This window comes from Callospermophilus lateralis, chromosome 7, assembly GCF_048772815.1.
Source record: "Callospermophilus lateralis isolate mCalLat2 chromosome 7, mCalLat2.hap1, whole genome shotgun sequence".
Lineage (NCBI taxonomy): Eukaryota > Metazoa > Chordata > Mammalia > Rodentia > Sciuridae > Callospermophilus > Callospermophilus lateralis.
In genome coordinates, this window is record NC_135311.1 from 118,273,059 (window position 1) to 118,286,962 (window position 13,904).

Consider the following 13,904-nt stretch of genomic DNA (forward strand, 5'->3'; position numbering starts at 1 on the left):
TGAGGATCAAACCCAGCGCCCTGTGCGTACCAGGCAATCTCGTTACCACTTGAGCCACATCCCCAGCCCCTAGAAGGACTTTTTGTCCTTGTTCTATAGTATTGTTTTCTTCCCAGGAAGAATAGGTGATTATATGATTGTTAGGTATGAAAAAGCTTTCTTGTTTTATACTGGGCACTGGAATTTCTTGAACTATTCATTAATATTTAACCCTGGGTCAAAGAAAAAGAAAGCAATGCTAAGCTGGGCAGCATATCACACACAGTCTGTGTTTGGTTTGAGGTCAGTAGACATCCTGCAATTGTAGTCTAATCATTTAACCTCTTATTGCCTCAGGAAAATGATAATCAAGACTTCTTTCATAATCTTATAACAATTTGGGGAGGGTAAAAAGGTAAAATAGATATAAAAGAGCTCTAAAAGTGTTAAGGGGAAATTATGTTGATGATAATGGTCAAGTTTAGCTTTACAGATTTAAGATGTGACTTGTAACCAAGCAGCTTCATTTCAAATTAACAGTGAAATTTGCTTTTAAAGTTTTTAACTTGTGTTATTCTGTTTTGGGGTGGCATGATTGGTAAAGAACACAGAATTCCTTCTTGGTAGTGAAGATCTAGAACTCAAAGATGAGAAAGAAATGGACAAAGATAATATTGATGGCGGTAGTGAAATTGGCAAGTCTGTCGATCTTCTTTCTGTTCCCAAGCCTCTCTCATCAGATTCTACCTTACTTCTATTTAAGGACAACTCTTCCAAGATGGGGTAAGTAATCCTAAGGAAATATAAAATTCCTTGAATTTTCCCCTTAGTAAGAAATAGGAACAGATACAAACAGTTTACCTTCTTATTTTATAGTTATTTTCCTACTGAAGAAAAGTCAGAAACAGATGAAAACTCAGGAAAACAGCCCAGTAAACTGGGTAAGTGATTCTTTTTTTTTTTTTTTTAATTGGTTGTTCAAAACATTACAAAGCTCATGATAAATCATCTTTCATACGTTTGACTCAATTGGATTATGAACTCCCATTTTTACCCCAAATACATATTGCAGAATCACATAGGTTACACACTCACCTTTTTACATAATGGCATATTAGTGATTGTTGTATTCTGCTACCTTTCCTATCCCCTACTATCCCCCCTCCCCTCCCCTCCCATTACACAGAACTTAACTTTGCTTTTGTCCTCGAACTTTGATACTTAATTACTACAGTCCCATAAAGGTTTCTTTTTTTTTTTTATCTTTGGTACCAAGGATTGAACTCAGGGGTATTCAACCACTGAGCCACATCCCCACCCCTATTTTTGTATTTTATTTAGAGACAGGATCTCATGGAGTTGCTTAGCAGCCTCACTTTTTGCTGAGGCTGGCTTTGAACTTGTAATCTTCTGTTTTATCCTCTGGGATTACAGGTGTTTGCCACCTTGCCCGGCCAAAGTTTCCCTTTTTTTAATCTAGAGACTTTCCAGTCTAACCTGTGGCAATGAGTTTATAAATTAGAATAATTTTCTTTGTCCCATTTTTGAAAAACTTACATAAATTTTCTTCATAGTGCACCATGGACATTTAATAGGCCCCTAGTGAATGCATGTTGATTGAGTGAAACACGAATTATTTCTATATGTAGGTCAAAGGAAGGTGTTTAATTAGAAAATGAGGAACGATTATAGGCATTAAGGCAGGGTTAGAAGAGAAATTTTAGGTGTCACTTAGCTCACAGTAATAAATATGACTATATAATGTATCATAGTATTGTAATTTAACTTAATGATTTGGAACCTGTGACTAGAGAGGTTTGCTTATGAATTTTATCTGTTTCGTCTTTTTCCTAAACAATCCACCCTTATTTCTGTATTCTTGCACTTAAAAGATATTTCTCTTTCTTTAGATGAAGATGATTCATGTTCATTGTTAACAAAAGAGAGCAGCCACAATAGCAGCTTTGAGCTGATTGGCTCTACAATTCCATCCTATCAGCCTTGCAACAGACAAACAGGCCGAGGGACCAGTTTTCTCCCTATAGCAGGAGGATTCAGATCTCCTTCCCCTGGGCTATTTCGAGCCAGTTTGGTCAGCTCAGCTTCTAAGGTAAGGTGGTAATAGTTTTTCTAATTCTCTCCTCCTTTTGCTTCCCACATTTCTAAATAAAGTATGTCCCAGCCAACCAACTCCCACCTTCTTGGTACTGAGCTTATGTGTGTTCAGCTTTAAAAATCCACCCCCTTTGTGTATTAAATACAACCTTCTTACTTTATTGGAGATATTTTTCTTTAGGCCTCTTTTTGCTATGCATTGTCCTTCTCAACTACAATTGCCTGAGAATATATGAAATATTGCAAATAGCAACTTCTGTTGTTGTCATGACACTGAATGACATTTCTGAAATATTTTGTTAATGTTTGTTTTTGTTTTGGTGCCAGAGTTCAGGGAAACTGTCTGAGCCTTCACTTCCCATAGAGGATTCCCAGGATCTGTATAACGCCTCCCCAGAACCTAAGACACTTTTCCTAGGAGAAGGAGACTTCCAGTTCTGTTTAGAAGATGACACTCAGAGCCAACTGTTGGATGCAGATGGGTAGGTAGTTTTGTGTTTCTGTGGGTGGGAATGGTGCTGGGTACTGCTTAATTTTGTTTAAAAATAAAGTGAGCTTCTGTCACTCCATCTGTGCTTTCTCTTATGAGAAGGAGAAGGTGTACAGACCATTAGTATTACATTCTACAAGTTTGAACAAAGTCTATCCAGAAAATAATGTAAATAACTCTTGCTGATATTCTGATCCTTTGATCTCTTCTTATTTGCAATACATAGATCTTTCATTAAAAGGGCATCAAATTTCTCTGTGTGCATACTGCTCTGTTAGGATTGTTGGGTAGGACTGAGAATTCATGAATTGGTGGCATGTTATTGGATATGATACCAGTTCTACTCTAGTATTATCTGAAAACGAAAATTATCCAATTATTCTTTACATTTTCCTTTTTTGGGGGAGATGAAGGTATGGAACCCAGGGTCACTTTACTACTGAACTACATTCCCAACCCTTTTTATTTTATTTTTTTATTTGAAACAGGGTCTCACTAAATTGCTTAGCTGCCTTGAACTTGTCTCAGCCTCCTGAATCACTGGGATTGCAGGCATGCATGGCACCTGACTGCACTTTACCTTTTGAATAGAACCTTATTCTTTCATGAAACTTCCCCTATCCTTTTTAGATTAGTATGAAGTTAGAATCTTTTGTTTTCTAGTTTGAAATTCAGCTTCTAACTGTGGTGTTGGATATGAATTCAGAGTTTTTCACCTATTACTTTGCATCTTCTTTAGAAAATTTCTTATACTATTCTTTGTGCTTATAGGTTCTTAAATGTTAGAAACCACAGAAATCAGTACCAACCTTTGAAGCCTCAGTTGCCATTGGCCAGTATGGATGAGAATGCCATGGATGCCAACATGGATGAATTGTTGGATTTGTGTACTGGGAAGTTTGCATCTCAGTCTGAAAAATGTCAAAGCAGTAAGAGTGACAAGAAAGAGAACATGGAGGAACTTCTAAATCTTTGCTCTGGAAAATTCACTTCTCAGGGTAAATGTCCAACAATAGACAACAGGCTTACTATAGCCACATTTTTTTTCTTTTTTGCTCCATTTTTTTGGTGATACTGGGAATTGAACCCATAAGTGCTCTACCATTGAGCTACACTGCCAGCTCTTTTTATTTTTTGAGACAGGGTCTCACAAAGTTACTGAGATTGGCCTTGAACTTTCAGTCCTTTTTCCTTGGCCTTCCAAGTAGCTGGGATTATAAGTGTGTACACCATGCCCAGCTACCAGAGTCAAATATATTAAGTCAGTATCACTGAAAAGAATCCATGAATCCTTAGAAAAAATTTCCTAGAAAATAAGACTATGATGGAATCTTGCATGTTGTTAGAATTCACTGTGTAGTTCCTGACATTTAGATCTTTACTTTCTTAGAATGGTAAAGTGTCAATTTAAGACTGCTTTAGTTTTGTCCATATCATGTCATTTATAATTAATTTGTGTACAAAATTTACAACAATGTCTGGGATATAGTAAATTCCATATAAATGTTAACTTATTTTCTCTCTATGCTCACATTCCCCCCAACACACACACCTTCTAGAATGTAAACTCTGTGAGAAAGTTGATCTATTTTGTTCATTACTGTTGCCCTGGTACTCGGCATATAGTAAGCATAAATATGGATTTGTTGAATGAATGGATGGTGAAGTTTTTGGCAAGTTTACCTTGGAACTGTATTGAGCTGGTATGTCTTTAGGTGGCTAGAAAAGAGGATAAAATTGTAATTTTTGGTAACAAAACTTTTTTCTTGTTGATGTAGATGCCTCCTCACTGACTCCGCTGGAATTGAGTAAGCAGGAAAAGGAGAACAGCATGGTTGATCCAATGGAAGAAGCGCTTGCTCTGTGCTCAGGTTCTTTCCCAACGGACAGGTGAGTCTCAGATTGGTGGAAATCTGAGAAGTCCTGGTCTTTTTGTAAAATCCTAGAATCAGGTTTTCTAGGTTCAGTAATAACTGATCGTCTTAGAGGCTTAATATCTTGTCAGAGAGTCTTACAGTGGATTTGAATTTAATATTTGCATAGTAATGAAATTGTAATACTTTGAAAATTAGCACTTAAAAAGGAAGAAAAAACATATGAAGATGCTTAACATCATTAGTAATTAGGGAAATGCAAATCAAAACAACAAGGAAGGGCTGGGGATGTGGCTCAGGGGTAGAGCACTTGCCTAGCATGTGAGAGGCACTGGATTTGATTCTCAGCACCACATATAAATAAATAAACAAATAAATAAGCAAACCACAAGGAAGTACTGACTTCATTGACTACGATAAAAAATAAATCAGTAAAAGAATATAAAGGACGTGGAACCCTTGTGTCTTTTGGAGAGAATGTATAATAGTGTGACTGCTATAGAAAGCAATATGATGATTCCCCCAAATTAAAAATAGAGCCAGGTACAGTGGCACACACCGTGGTTATACCAGCAACTTGGGAGGCTAAGTCAGGAGGATTGTAAATTCAAGGCCATCTCAGCAATTTTGTGAGACTTTGTCTCAAAAAAAAAAAAACAACAACAAAAAGGGTGGGAGTATAGTTCAGTGGTATAGCACTCCTTGTTTCAATCCCCAGAAAAAATAAAGTCATCATCATCATAAACAGAATTACTATCTGATCTAGTGATTCCCCATCTTAGTATAGACTCAAAAGAAGTGAGAACAAGGACTCATGAGATATTTATACACCCATGTTCAAAGCAGCATTGTTCACAATAGCCAAAATATGGAAGCAACCCCATGATCTATTGACATGAATGGATAAACAAAATGTGGTATATACAATGGCATATTTAACTTAAAAGGAAAAACATTTTGACACATGATACCACATGGATGGACATTTAGGATATTATGCTGAGAACAATAAGCTAGTTAGAAAAAGAGAAATGCTGTTATGAGTCTGCTTATGTAAGGCACTTAGAGTAGTCAAATTCATAGAGGCAGAAAGTTAAATTATGATTGCCAAGAGTTGGAAGGAGGAAGGAATGGAAAGTTGTTTGGGTATAGTTTCAGTTTTTATTTTTCAGTACTGGGGAATGAACCCAGAAGCACTGTAAAACTGAGCTACATCCTACCCTTTTTAATTTTTTTATGTTGAGACAGTGTCTCCCTGAGTTACTGAGGCTGGCCTCAAACTTGCAATACTCTTGCTTCAGCCTCCCTAGCCACTAGGATTATAGACCTGTACCACCACCTCCCATCCGAGTTTCAGTTTTAAAAGATGAAAAAAGTTTTGATTGTTTGAATAGCAATGTAAATGTACTTAACACTATCAAATTGTATAGTTAAAAATGGTTAGGAGGCTAAATTTTATGTTATATGTATTTTATCACAATTAAAACATTTTTTAAAAGGCAAAATATCTATCTCTGGTTTGTTGAAGAGATTATTTGTGTTGATGAAATATTTTAAATTCTTAATTTAGCTTGTTGCTTGTAGTTTGCTATCAAAATTTATTTATTGCTGGGCACAGTGGCTCTTACGCCTTTAATCCCAGTGACTTGGTAGGCTGAGGCAGAAGGATCACAAGTTTGAGGCCAGCCGCAGCAAGGCCCTGAGCTATCCAGGGAGGCCCTGTTTCAAAATAAAAAGGAATAGTGGATATAGCTCAGTGATAAAGCAGTGCTGGATTCAATCTCCAGTACCCACCTCCAAAAAAAAAAACTTGTTTATTGGGGCTGGGATTGTGGCTCAGAGGGAAAGTGTTCACCTTGCATTTGTGAGGCACTGGGTTTGATCCTCAACACCACATAAAAATAAAATAAAGATATTGTGTCCACCTAAAACTAAAAAATAAATATTGAAAAAAAACTAACAAAACTTATTTGTTAAAGCCATTTCCAGTGGCACACACCTATAATCCCAGTGACTCTGAAGACTGAAGCAGAAGGGTCACAAGTTCAAGGCCAACCTGGGCAATTTAAGGAGATCCTATATCAAAATAAATAAAAAAGGGCTGGGGATGTAGTTCAGTGAAAGAGCGCTCTTGGGTTCAATCCCCAGAACCAAAAAAAAAAAAATTCTAACATCTATTGGTTCATTGATCTGCATTATAGGGAGGAAGAAGATGAAGAGGAAGAATTTGGAGACTTTCAACTTGTCCCAAATGAAAATGAATTTGATAGTGATGAAGTGAGTATAACTGAACTCCATGTTTTGCTGCCCTTAGGAATTTTTTTCTTGTCTGAGTTCTTGAAAATCCTGAGTTTAGCATTTTATGAGAAACAACAGTATCCCATAATGATGCATGTGAGCATTTGTTTTTTATTTGTTTGTTTGTTTGTTTTTGGTGCTGGGGATTAAACCCAAGGCCTTATGTTTGCGAGACAAGTACTCTACCAACTGAAATATAACCCCCAGCCCGTGAGCAGAAGTTTCTAAATCCTATTTTTAATAATTTTTTTTGTGTAAGGTCCTGGGAATTGAACCCAGGGCTTTATGCATGCTAGAGAAGCACTCTGCCACTGAGCAGTACCCCAGCCCCTAGGTGTTTTGTTTTGCTTTGTTTTAAATAGGAAATATAACATCAAATTTATATATACCTAAGACATGAGAGTATTAAACTTCTATAAATCCTGTTTTTGTTAAGGACACATCTTATTCTGCTTAACTGGGTGTGATAACTGATTTTACAGGAGGAACACAGTGACTCTGGAAATGAAGATGATGAGGAAGAACTCCTGAAGCAATCTGAGAAGTTGAAAAGGCAAATGTAGGTACTATGTTCATTCTTTCAACTGCTAGAAAGTTCCCCTAATAATTGAGTTATATCATGCCATTTTTTTTTTCTGAATTTGCTGGTTGTAGTTCTGTTTTTGTGGTTAACTTAGTTTAAATAAAATCCTTCTTCCACATGACATCTCTTGAGTACTTAAATATGGTCATGTGGGGCTGGGGATGTGGCTCAAGTGGTAGCACGCTCACCTGGCATGCGTGCAGCCCGGGTTCGATCTTCAGCACCACATACAAACAAAGATATTGTGTCCGCCAAGAACTGAAAAATAAGTATTAAAAAATTCTCTCCCTCTTTAAAAAAAAAAAGATGGTCATGTTTTCCTTAAGTCATGACTATACTAAACCTCTCTAGTGTCTTCCAGAACTAGTAACATTTCTTGTGACAGTACTTTCGGTCTTATATCCTGGATATTCTCTATCTTCAAGTGTGGTCTGGCTATTTCCTTGAACTGGATGTATACTACTTATAATATGGCCAAAGATCTTAAGAGCTGAGCCATACTTTAAATCCTGAGGATCTAGTAGATAACTAAAGTTCTCTGGGACTTATTTTTTATGAATTGCTGTCTTTTTTTTTCTTCATTCTAGTCTTGGGCAAATGACCCATTTTATTTTTGGAACTTTGGAATGTTTGTTGTTCTGATCATGAAAGTAAAACATTTATTTTAAGTATATTTAAAAGAATATAGAATGGTCTGGGCACAGTGTTTGGGGAGGTTGAAACTATAGGATCAAATTTGAGGCCAGCCTCAGCTACTTGGTGAGCCTCTGTCTCAGAATTTAAAAGGCTCAGGATATAGTTCAGTGATTAGAGTCCCCCCACTGGGTTGGGTTCATTCCTCAGTACTAAGAAATGCACACACACACACACACAATCAGAAAGAATACAGAGGCCAGGTGCAGTGGCACATGCCTGTAATCCAGCAGCTCTAGAGGCTGAAACAGGAGGATCTCAAGTTCAAAGCCAGCCTCAGCAAAAGTGAGACTCTAAGAACTCAGTGAGACCCTGTCTCTAAATAAAATACAAAACAGGGTTGGGGATGTGACTTAGTGGTTGAGTGCCCCTGAGTCCAATCCCTGGTATGCCCCCCGCAAAAAAAAAAATGTTGCTCATGTCTACTTCCAAAATATATATGAAAGTGTCCATGGTAATAATTTATTCTTAATGTTTTTATGCATATATATATTTTTTTCTTTTTTTCTTTGGTACCAGGAATTGAACTCAGGGACACTCAACCACTGAGCCCATCCCCAACTCTATTTTGTATTTTATTTAGAGACAGGGTCTCACTGAATTGCTTAGCGCCTCGCCATTGCTGAGGCTGGCTTTAAACTCAAGATTCTCCTGAGCCTCTGGGGTAACAGGCATGTACCACTGCTCCTGGCATATATATTTTTATATAGTTGAGATTTATAAAATTTTTCATATTGCATCTTGCTTTTCCCTCACTCAGCATATCCATAAGTTTCCCTGTGATGTTAAAAAAAATTTCACAAACATAATTTTAATAGGAATTTGTTAAATAGTATGTGAATTGTTTTTTGAATTCTTGTACAGGATAGTGTATTGATCCTTTGTTAGATTTATACTGTTGCTTTTAGCCCTTCATTCCATTCCATTAAGATCTGTTTAAGGTTCTAATTTGTCACCTGTCAGATTAACTATTTCATACAGCTTTAGGCTAACTGTAGAGTTTTCTAGGGAAATGATTCTTAAGCCTTATTTTACTACAGAGCTTTTTGTTTAGATGTAAGTTTTATAAAGCTAAAAGTTGAATGCTCAAAGAAGGTGGATGGGAAGATTGGGAAACTTAGTGACTAGTAAGCCCCTAAGGAACTCCCCAGGAACCCTTAAATTTAGAGGAATTTAGCTTTAAAAAAAAAAATAGTCTAAAACTCTTTGATAAAAATCAGCCTTCAGAAGAAACCAAAGTTCTTCCTCTTGTCACCATATACAATAGAACTTGGGACCCAGAATGATAACCGACTTTTATGGTGAGCTGAAATTAGAAAAGGTAACTAGAGGTGATTTTGATTACCAGGATCTCTTCTCTTTAGTCTTGCCTCTAATTTGAGAGTGGGTCGAGGTTTGATAAGCTGTAAGAAGATCCCAGTATATGACCTTGCTATAACATACCATCTCCTAAAACCTGGTATACTTAAATGCATAACAAACTAGTTTAATTTTCCAACAGGTATTCCTAATATAGTTACCCATCCTAGGTTAAATTCAGGCTGTTGTATCTCCTAGCTCTGTTACCTTTGGTAAATTGTATAATCTCTGTGAATCTCCTTAGATAATTTCTATGGTAAACGTCTATAATTCTTTCCAGAACTAATAACATTACTAGTGTCATTGCTTCTAGTCTCCTCATGTCCTGATTATTCTCTTTATCAACTGTAAAATGAAGGAAATACTAGTACCCACTCCTAAAATTACTATAAAGCAATTATTGGCATATGGAATGTTCTAAGTGACCAACTTTTTTTTTTTTTTTTTTTTTTTTTTTGGTACTGGAGATTGAACCCAGGGGCACTTGACCACTGAGTTATATCCCTAGACCTTTTTAAATTTTTATTTTGAGACAGGTTTTTGCTAATTTGCTGAAACTGGCCTTGAACTTGTGATCTCCTACCTAAACTTCCAGAGTCACTGGGATTATAGGCATGTGCCACCACTCCTGGCTCATCTTTTTAACATTTTAGAAAACATTATTTTAGATATTATCAAAATACATTCTTAAGTTTATGCATATTGTTATTATAGGTGACTCTGTGTTCTGTTTTTCTTATTGTGTCCATGTTCTGTGTATGTAATCATTATTGTATCTTCTAATTTTGAAAATTATTTTCCAGGAGATTGAAGAAATACCTGGAGGATGAGGCAGAGGTGTCAGGAAGTGACGTGGGAAGTGAAGATGAGTATGATGGGGAAGATATTGATGAATATGAAGAGGATGTAATTGATGAAGTACTTCCTTCTGATGAGGAATTGCAAAGTCAAATCAAGAAAATACACATGTTAGTATCCGAATAATTCTAAGTAACAGGATGCTTCTTAAGGCAGGCCCTAAAATCAGCCAGAATCGTCCTGGTTTTGAACACCTTATTTCTCCTGTTGTAGGAAAACAATGTTGGATGATGATAAACGAAAACTACGTTTATACCAAGAGAGGTACCTTGCTGATGGGGATCTGCACAGTGATGGTCCTGGGCGAACGAGAAAATTCCGATGGAAAAATATAGGTATCTTTGTTGCTATCTTTGGAAACAAATGGTTTCAGCACTGAGAATATTTACTCAGTGCTAGAGCACTTGACTATCTTGTGTAGCATATACATACAAAAGAAACAAAAAATGGTTCTGATGTACATATTTGGTCCAGGTTAAGTCGGCAAATGACAACCAGTGGACTTAGCTATAACCATTGTTTTCTTTTTTTGGATGTGTGATTGAACCCAGGCGTGTTTTAAACACTGAGCCCTTTTTATTTTTTATTTTTGAGACAGGGTCTGACTAAGTAGCTAGAGCCTCATTAAGTTGTTGGGGCTGCCGTTGAACTTGTGATCCCCCTGTCTCAGCCTTCCAAGCCCCTGGAATCGCAGGCGTGCACCACCGTGCCTGACGTAACCATTGTTTTCTATGAGTGGGTGGGAAAGGTTTATGTCAATGTACAGTATTTGATAGGGATTTATTTTGTATCTGTCTGATTATCTTCTGCTGTGGGAAAGAATGCAGAATGCTAAAAGCCTTAACTTTTTGCTTTAGATGATGCTTCCCAGATGGACTTGTTCCACAGAGACTCTGATGATGATCAGATTGAAGAACAGCTTGATGAAACAGAAGCCAAATGGAGAAAGGAGCGTATTGAACGAGAGCAATGGCTTCGAGACCAGGTAGAAAGTCTGCAAAAAAAAATTCCCTATTCTGACCTTAGTTTATCAAAAGGAGAGGACCCAGTCACTTTTAACTTAACATAATTGTTTCAAAATCTTAGTCAACATTTAGTAGTCTCCTTTATATATTTTTTTCTTAATATTATTTTTTAGTTGGACATAGTACCTTTTTAAAATTTATTTATTTTTATGTGGTGCTGAGGATCAATCCTAGTGCCTCACATGTGCTAGGCAAATGTTCTACCACTGAGCCACAACCCTAGGCCATTTGCTAGCCCTTTGAATCTTTTTTTGCACTGAGAAGGATAAATGATGATGGGCAATTATCTTCAGGTTTATTTGTCCAAAACTTTTTTTTTTCCTAAAGCAGCGAAGATTGCAAAAACGAAAACAAATGATATCCCAGTAACCTAGCTTCACAACCCAGGCTATGCTATTTAGGGAAGCTATGGAGTTTTATGTTAATGCTGTATGGTTTTTATTTTCAGGCACAGCAGGGGAAAATTACAGCTGAAGAAGAAGAAGAAGAAATTGGGGAAGACAGTCAATTTATGATGCTAGCCAAGAAAGTTACAGCAAAAGCACTGCAGAAGAATGGTGAGTTCTTATATCTCTTTAGGGTCTAGCCCCTTGAATTGTTAGTGCTGAAGCCTTAGAAGTGACATGAACCTTCAGGAGCTATTGGAGGTTAGTTTTAAGCTTGTATCTAATACTGTCACAGAGGTTGGAAGAGACAGAATACTTGAATCTTAGATTATTGGGCAACAGAGATTGTGCTTGTGGGTTTATATAGCTACTTTTGCTTTATGATCTAAGGCTCAGAGTAATGAAAAAGTTCCTTTGTTTTAGCTCATTGGTTTAGTTATGAGGTTTCTTAGCATGTTTATATGTAAAAGTAATTCTGCCTAGCTTTGCTTAGAACAGTCCTCTCTGTCTTTTCTTTTCAGCTAAACGCCCTGTGGTTATTCAGGAATCAAAGCCTCCACTAAGTGATCCTTTTGAAGCCATCAAACCTGGAAGTGCTCACCAGGTTGGTTGAAACTTTGTCAGTCTAATAGTCATGGTGTACAGGTTTTAAAGGCCCAGGTCAAGCTAAGAGAATAGCCTCCCTAAGGTAGGGAGGTGGCCACAGGAAATGAGAATATCAAAGGTGCCTGCTATTTCTTTTTTACTTAAATAGAGTAGAAATATGTCCCTTTAATACCTGTAGGGGAGCAGAGAGGGTAAATAACTTTTTGTTCTTCCTTGGCATTTGGGATTTAATATCAGATAACTCTTCATTTCTTAGCTGAAGACAGGCTCGCTGCTAAACCAGCCCAAAGCTGTGCTTCAGAAACTGGCTGCTCTTTCTGATTGCAACCCTAGTGCTCCCCGAAATTCAAGAAACTTTGTCTTTCATACACTTTCTCCTGTCAAGGCTGAGGCAGCAATGGAATCATCTAAGCCTCAGGTAAGGAAGTTAAGAACTAATATGGTACCTTCCAAGGCAAAATTTATTTATTTTAATTAAAATACAAAAGTTCTGGTCTAATAACTTATGTTACAGTGTCATAATTCTGTGCTCCCCAGTGATGTACAGGGCAATTGCTACCCCCAATTGGTAATTAGCTTTTAAACTTGTTGGAAATTTTTTATATTGTTTTCTTTATTTTCTGTTGTGAATCATCCATGATTCGACTGGGTTGTTTAAGAGCTAACTGGAGGTAAGTAAGTACCTATTTGAGGGTTTTAAGCTGGCCCTGACTTCCTCTCTGTTCTCTAGGTGAAGAGAAGAGGTCCATCGTTAATCACATCCCCTTCTCCTAAGCGCCTCAGAACAGAAGATAGCACCCCAGGAATGAAGCGAAGCATCTTCAAATATTTAGAAAGCTAACACTATAAAGGGTGCCAACACCTATGCTGAGACTATTTTGAGAAGTTTCTGACACTGAAGGCTGGAATTGATGCTCATACTGATGAACTCTCCTTCCTTCATAATTATGATTATGAACAAAGATTCCAGTTTTTCTACTACATGGCTCTGGACATCTTTTCCTTTTCCTAATATTATTTCTTGGGTTGCCCACTAATCTTAATTCTTCAGTGTCCCCAACATCGACTTATGTAATATTTGATTGAAGTCTCACTTCCTTCATTAAACATTTAACATTATATTCTAGCAGCTTCTTGGGTTGACACCTCTTTGATAGAGGTGGTTGGAGGAGGAAGAAGGGGAGGAAGGAAGCATAATGCTGCAGAAAATTACAGAAAGTGGCACAAGTATAAGAATGATTCCTTCACACCTGCAGATCCCTACCATGGTGACCAGGACTCAGTGAAGGAGAGACTTCTTAAACTGAGACCTAGGAAACAACAAATGGACTGTTGTATTAGGCTTGCCCCTTCCATTTTCCTGCCAAGGCTGCTTCAAATTTCTAAATGACCTTTGTTGCCTTTATAATAAGGACTTAAACTGGTATAGATTCTAAAATACCTTACCCCTAATTTTCTTAGGTGTGGAATGAAGATAAAGAGTTGCACCCAGTGTCTCCCTATTAGTCTGTGGAGCACAGAGATTTCTCCTGGGACTAAATTCTCAATTTGAAACACTGTTTCTCAAGGACCCTCCTTCTTTTATCTGACAAGAAGAAATATAACCATTATTTATCGCATCGCCTGGGTTGAGCATAA

General features: G+C 37.2%; 1 protein-coding gene across 5 annotated transcripts in view; it reads left to right on the forward strand.

Moving 5' to 3' along the window:
• Clspn (claspin) overlaps window positions 1-13,107 on the forward strand; it is a 35,886-nt gene extending 22,779 nt beyond the window's left edge. For 4 of the 5 annotated variants that reach the window (XM_076862967.2, XM_076862968.2, XM_076862971.2 and 1 more), the window contains 15 exons: window positions 584-762; window positions 856-920; window positions 1,890-2,089; window positions 2,422-2,576; window positions 3,356-3,582; window positions 4,363-4,474; window positions 6,660-6,735; window positions 7,239-7,315; window positions 10,195-10,359; window positions 10,463-10,584; window positions 11,107-11,234; window positions 11,723-11,831; window positions 12,182-12,264; window positions 12,523-12,684; window positions 12,997-13,107. In XM_076862967.2, coding sequence (XP_076719082.1) covers window positions 584-762; window positions 856-920; window positions 1,890-2,089; window positions 2,422-2,576; window positions 3,356-3,582; window positions 4,363-4,474; window positions 6,660-6,735; window positions 7,239-7,315; window positions 10,195-10,359; window positions 10,463-10,584; window positions 11,107-11,234; window positions 11,723-11,831; window positions 12,182-12,264; window positions 12,523-12,684; window positions 12,997-13,107 — 1,971 coding nt within the window. Of the gene's footprint in view, window positions 1-581; window positions 763-855; window positions 921-1,889; window positions 2,090-2,421; window positions 2,577-3,355; window positions 3,583-4,362; window positions 4,475-6,659; window positions 6,736-7,238; window positions 7,316-10,194; window positions 10,360-10,462; window positions 10,585-11,106; window positions 11,235-11,722; window positions 11,832-12,181; window positions 12,265-12,522; window positions 12,685-12,996 lie in introns of all 5 variants that reach the window. The other variant, XM_076862970.2, reaches the window with a different exon arrangement.
• The last annotated feature ends 797 nt before the right edge of the window (window positions 13,108-13,904 follow it).